Below are 6,000 nucleotides of genomic sequence, written 5' to 3'. Positions count from 1 at the left end.
GAGAAGCAGCGAACCTCTCCAGGAGCGGCAGCTGCCTCGGGGGGACCAGGACCCTTCCATCAACAGGCAGATGCCGTCCAGGCCACAAAGGCCTCCGTGTCTTGTGGTTCACATTCATCAGTGAGCCCGGCTTCCCTTTCACAGTCGTCTTCCTCCCAGACTGTCCAGAGGAGCGTTGCTTCTTTACGTGTCCAGGTAGGTGGTTGTCCTGGTGGGCAGCCCAGCCCTTGGCCCTGTCACTCTGGGGAAGTAGTGCTGTCCCAGGGGTGCCTCAGGGGTCAGACTGACACTCACTGGAGTGGTTAACTCTTTCACTCCTGGCTTTAACTGCAGAGTTTTTTAGGATTTAGGGGCCTGAAGTACATTCACTCATAAAAATCTAGATAACCAAATGCACAGTGTCATGGTATTTAAAATCAACATGAAAGAGTTTTTTCAATTATTTAGGTATAGATGTTCCAAAGGTATGGGTACCATATGCATGTACTAAGAAGTATGGAGGTAACTTCTGTATCACTAATGCACTGAATATGAAATACCAAATTTTACAAACAGTGTGCACGGCTTTCACTATGTTCAGAATGCCTTTTCAGACCAAAAAAAAAAAAAAAAGCCAACTTTCCTATTACAGTGACAACAAAAAACGACCATTGCTCCAAAGCACCCTGACCCTTACCACGCCTACGTGACTTTGTGGAACTAGATATATGCTTCATCCGTGTTGACTGACATAAAAGTAAAATAATGCCTTGTCACAAGATGTAACTCATTTTGATACTGCAATTTGTTAACCTGCTGGTAATCTTATAGGCCAAATATTTTCCCAGTGCTTTTAAAACCCTCGTCTAATGAGATTCTTTCATACAGGCAGACTCAAACTTGCAAAGTTATTTATCCACATCATTGGTAATATGGACATCTTCAACTAGTAAAATAAGTTCATTATTTGGGTTTTCATGCATATGAAATCTAACAATAAAAATACTTTTATAAATTAAAAATTGTTTTTTATATTAAGGCATTATATACAGATTGACAAAATGAAATGACATAATTCTATAAAGAATAGTTAAAATTAACATTAAATGTCAAAGAACAACAGACTTGAACTTGAATCAATCCAATTAGATTCCAGACAGAAATTGGATTATTCTCTATTGTCTTCACATGCTGAAGAGTGATACAATTTTTTTCATATTTTATACATAAAAATATTAGTTTCCTGTACTCATTAAAATATGGAATGTGATTACTTACATATGTATAATTTAAAATCAATGGTATCTTTTAAAGTAATGCACAAAAGATAGGCTTCTTACTCTATAACAAAATAAAGAATAAAATAGTAGGGTTTAGATGGTCATTTTTAAGTAAGGAAATTTTGGTCCCTATAAAATACTCCTGATACACTTCACTACTTCACATTGCCCATTGCACCTCTGAGTGGCACACATTTTCTTCTGTCATAAAATTAACTTTTTATAAGTGAAAGTCAATGTCTTTTGAGGGGTTAGAAGTGGTCAGTGTAATAGATAGGTTTCTAATTATTAAATTCTGTAAAACAACTTGAGTATTAAAGTACTATTCTTCTTAGTATGCATACAGTTCAAAGTCAGAATTCTAGAACAATTGAAATACTTCGAGCCATGCCTCAGGGGTTTTTTTATAGCTTACTCTTTTAATAAATATTTTGAAAACTTGAATTTACATGATATATCCAAAATTTCAACTAATAGCCTATTTACTTACAAAAATGTGCTTCCAACTAATTTTCATCAAATAAATCCTGCTTTAGCGTTAATATAAATTGATTGGAAAGTAAGTGAAAATCACTATCTGTACACACACGGTACATCCACTACAACTGTCCATTGTCATCAAGTGCAAATTCTCATGCAGAAACAGCTGCACTTCGTTTTCTCCTCCCCGACATTTTTCATCCGTATGTAACTGATTGTCATTGGACATTGGAGTTTCAGATAGAAACCTTGGTGATGTTGTCTTTCAAAGAATAAACCCATTAGCCTTTTGACTGTATATCTATTTACCGGTATCTAAAACACATACCTGAAAAGTGCTATTACGTGTGAGCCGGAACCAGCGGTTTTCTGTACATGGAACAGAGGACCAGAGGGGTGCTCGTGAGCAGAGCGGTCGGCCCTACCTGCCTCCCATCTCGGGGCTTTGAGACAGTCGGTCCTTCAGACTGACTCACTGTGGGTCTCGCTACGTGTAGGTCAGGCGCTGCCCTCGGTGCTGTGCTCCCACATATATTTCAGCGTTTCAACATAAACCTCTGGGTGTCTTTTATGCTCTGTGAAAGTTTTACATTAGCCAGTCCTTCACGATGTAAATATTACCTTCCTCCCAAACGGGGCTACAACAGTGTGTAAAGAGACACATATTTTTTCTCAAAAGTATATAAATATTTTATTTTTTGAAGTTAATGAATAAAATCCATCGTTCTTTCCCCTCCTCCCCTTCCTCCTCCCCACCTCTGGCTCCTGGGCAACAAAGGTGTACTAACCAATAAAAGGTCTTCAAAAAAATAATAAAGCCTGGAGAAAAACCTCCTATCAGAATGGGTTGAGTCGAACTCCCGTCCCTAGAGGTGAGAAAGGGTTCACCTTCGCCCACATCAAGGCGTCGTTCAGCGAGACGGCGGACTTCCCATCTTCAAGCAAACACACGGGGCCCTGCACACAGGGAGAGGCGAGGAGAGATTATACATTCGCAACACATGTTTAAACTTACAGAAACAATCACGCTAATAAATAACCCACGGGTGATATTCAGGCCGTGTTGATAAGAAATTTAAAAATATGCGACTTGACTTTGGGCGGTGAACATACATAGTACCATGTACAGATGATGTGTTATAGAGTTGTACACTTGAAACCTATATAGTTTTATTAACCAATGTCACCCCAATAGATTCAATAAAAAATTAAAAATGAGAAAAAATAGAGTTTTTGAACTGCCACCAATATAGAAACATTTTAAAACATCTTAATGTCATATATACCATGATGTCTTTCAAAGTAGAATTTAACTTTATAATTTCAGTTTTTAAAATACACTAGTGATAACAATGATAATAGGTATTGTTAATTTATTACTACAAAGTTAACATGTGATAAAGGCATATGTGCCTAGTAATAGCCTTGAACATATTTTGCTATTTTAATCATACAGCTGGGGAAATTATTTAAGCTAGAAATTCTGAACCTGCCCTGAGTAGATGGAAAGAAAACATATTGCTGTGTGCGTGTCTGTATAATTTAAAATCACACCAATCATGTGATTTGCGGTGTATTTATAATGTAGTTCTATCAGTTCTTTTGTGTGTCAAGGGCTGTTCTAAAGAACTAAATGCAAAAAATAATAAAACTCAATTTATGTTTCTCAGGTTTTAGAAAAGCATGACTTAAAAAACACAAAAAGCTCATTTTCTTATTTTTGTTCTAAAGTCACTAGGTTTTTGTGCATGATTTCAAATGATATACAGTTTGTGAACCAATTACTTCTGGAGCTTGTAAAATCCATCACACGAGGTAGACAGCCTCCTGTCCCCAGGTACTTGACATGTCACAGTTGTCCCCAGCACACACTGGCTTTCTGTGGAGACAGAACTTCTGGGAAGCAGCCTCCAACTCGCTCAGTCACGGACACCGAGGTAAAGGTGCACATCCCGTGGATGTGTGCATTCGCCCACGTAAGGGAATTAGCAGACCCTCCCCAACCCGGTTGGGGAGCAGAGAAGGCGAGATGGCACCTCTATTAGGTCAGTGGGCTCTCTCAGAGGAAGAGGAGGAAGGAACAGGAAGGTATCAGGTATTAGACAGGGCACCCAGAGGACAGCCAGTGGCCCTGGAGATATACTGAAAAAACTTCACACATTTTTTCCTAACTGGAAGTTACTGAGTGTGCTGCCTTGGTTCTTTATCTCTGAACACAAGTTGATAATAAATAAACATATATACGAGTACAACTGTGTATCCCGCCTGCTCGTTGGAATACACTGGTATGTTCTGAAGACTTAGTTTGCAGTGTCAAGTTTTCATTAGTCGGGGGTCACAGGAGCAGCAGGCCATTTATTACTTTTAAGTAGAAATCTCTGTTGGCCGGACATGTTAGTGTTAGGAGTGGAATTAGCCGCACTACTTCGGGACGGTAAGAATGAACTCCCTAAAATGGGACTGGGACTGGGAGATAGAGTTCCTCCATTCGGGCTGTAGTCCCACTGAGCACTTTGTGGGGACTCTGCTTTCCCTCATGGGGACACCCACCCCTGGCCCTGGTGCTGAGATGACAAGGGCCTCTCTCTCCTGGAGGGAATGGCCTCCCTGGATGGTGGGCTGGCCCTGGAACCATTCCCTGTCTGTACTGTGACCAGACATTAGGGCCCGTTCTCTGGGAATTAGCCCACCCTCATGGTTGCTCATAGAACACAAATGGAGCCTATGTTGGTACATTTAACTGTTGTAATAGTTTCTGTCGATTGTTGATGGTCTCTTTAATTTCCCTAGGGAAATGGCCTCTATATATTATAGAGCACTGGTTACTCATACACATGTCAGCTGTGATGAAGTACACCTGTTACATGACTTGCTTTTATGGTAACAGCACAATGACCCTGGTGTTTATTTTAAGGAGAGAGCGACCATTGGCACTAACTACGGAAGAAGCATTGGGGGCAGCTTCCCATTGGGCCTCAGGGCCCTTTAATACGTTCCTACTTTTAGTCAGATTACACGCACTTTACAACCACATGTCAGAGACTGAGGAAACAAGTAAAACGACGGAAGTGCGTGGTTTCTGCTGCCCCCAGGCCTCACCTGGATCTTCAAGCCCGTAAGGCAGGAGACGTGGCCATCGGAGTGACTGGGCAGGTGGGAGCCGGTCACGTGGCCCGGTCCGGCGAGGCCTCTGCACGGCTCTTCTCGTAGCCTCTTCCGTAAAGCTGCGTAAACCGTTCTTTGTGACTCAGAAGGGGGTGTGTACGGAGAGGCTTCTGATGATCTGTGTTTCCAACAGATGTCACATTTTCACTTGTGTAGAATCACAGAAGGGTTAGGGTTTACCCTAGAAACAGTCCCTAATGACTATTTAGTGCCCCTTTACAGACGATGCCAAAGCAACTTAAGACTCAACTTAGAGTAAAGCAAAAACACTTAATAAAGGCAGCACTGTAAATCACTACTGGGTATCTGCTAGACAAACCAGGATTCATTGTTCCACTAAAAGGAATAACGATGACCCACATTTTTAACGGGTCTGTCTAGAATACTCAGCAATGCCTTCTGGATTCCGGGCTTTGTGCCCCAGTCACTCACGGGTTGGCGGACTGCACGCACGCTCTCCACGCATCCAGTTCCTCGGAAAGGCATTCAATCGTTAAAGGCACGGACACCTCCCGGCGTTTTAACAGCTGGCTGAAACACGGGAGAAAGAAATCAGCACCTGACATCTAAGACACCAAAGCAGCCAATGAACTTTAAATAACTGCGATTTCAGACTCAACGACTAGTGTGCAGAGGTCGATGTGCATGACTGAATGTGTGTGTGCATGTGTGTGCGCGCAGGTAAATGACGCCCAGACAGGCAATTCTGGGTTAGCTGCTACTTTCTAGCCCCCTCTCCCTGTACTTGGCTTTTCTCCACTAAAGAGAGACTGGAAAGATGATACCCAGGCTTCCCCCTTCCTTGAAAAGTAGGGCTCCACACTTCTGGCCCATGGGACACAGGCACACTACCCCGAGGGGACTTACTGTCCTGCTGCAGACGGTCTTGCTCTCTGCGGTCACCCCCCTCGTACTCTTTCTCTTTCCTGAAAGCTTAGGGTGCAGGCACCATGTCGGGGGGCTAGAGGCTACCTGGTAACCACAGGAGGTAACCACTCAAGCGGAGGAGAAAGCCAAGAAGGTCAAGGCAAAAGCAGGGAGGACCCCAGGTCCCGGTGGCAGCAGCTGAATGGCCCTGAAGTGCGACCTCAAGCAC

At 42.5% G+C, this 6,000-nt stretch overlaps 1 protein-coding gene across 5 annotated transcripts in view; it reads right to left on the bottom strand.

The window, feature by feature from the left end:
* Nucleotides 1-2,465: 2,465 nt before the first annotated feature.
* WDR17 (WD repeat domain 17) overlaps nucleotides 2,466-6,000 on the bottom strand; it is a 78,958-nt gene continuing 75,423 nt past the window's right edge. For all 5 annotated transcript variants that reach the window (XM_037055115.1, XM_037055111.1, XM_037055113.1 and 2 more), the window contains 3 exons: nucleotides 5,337-5,435; nucleotides 4,839-5,022; nucleotides 2,466-2,696 (listed from right to left, as the gene is read on the bottom strand). In XM_037055115.1, coding sequence (XP_036911010.1) covers nucleotides 2,577-2,696; nucleotides 4,839-5,022; nucleotides 5,337-5,435 — 403 coding nt within the window. In that variant the 3' untranslated portion in view covers nucleotides 2,466-2,576. The remainder of the gene's footprint in view (nucleotides 2,697-4,838; nucleotides 5,023-5,336; nucleotides 5,436-6,000) is intronic.

Source organism: Sturnira hondurensis, unplaced genomic scaffold (assembly GCF_014824575.4).
Source record: "Sturnira hondurensis isolate 20B ecotype Veracruz unplaced genomic scaffold, ASM1482457v3 Scaffold0008640, whole genome shotgun sequence".
In the NCBI taxonomy this organism is placed as follows: domain Eukaryota; kingdom Metazoa; phylum Chordata; class Mammalia; order Chiroptera; family Phyllostomidae; genus Sturnira; species Sturnira hondurensis.
The sequence above is the reverse complement of the archived record's forward strand: the minus strand, read 5'-3'. Positions and strand labels throughout refer to the sequence as shown.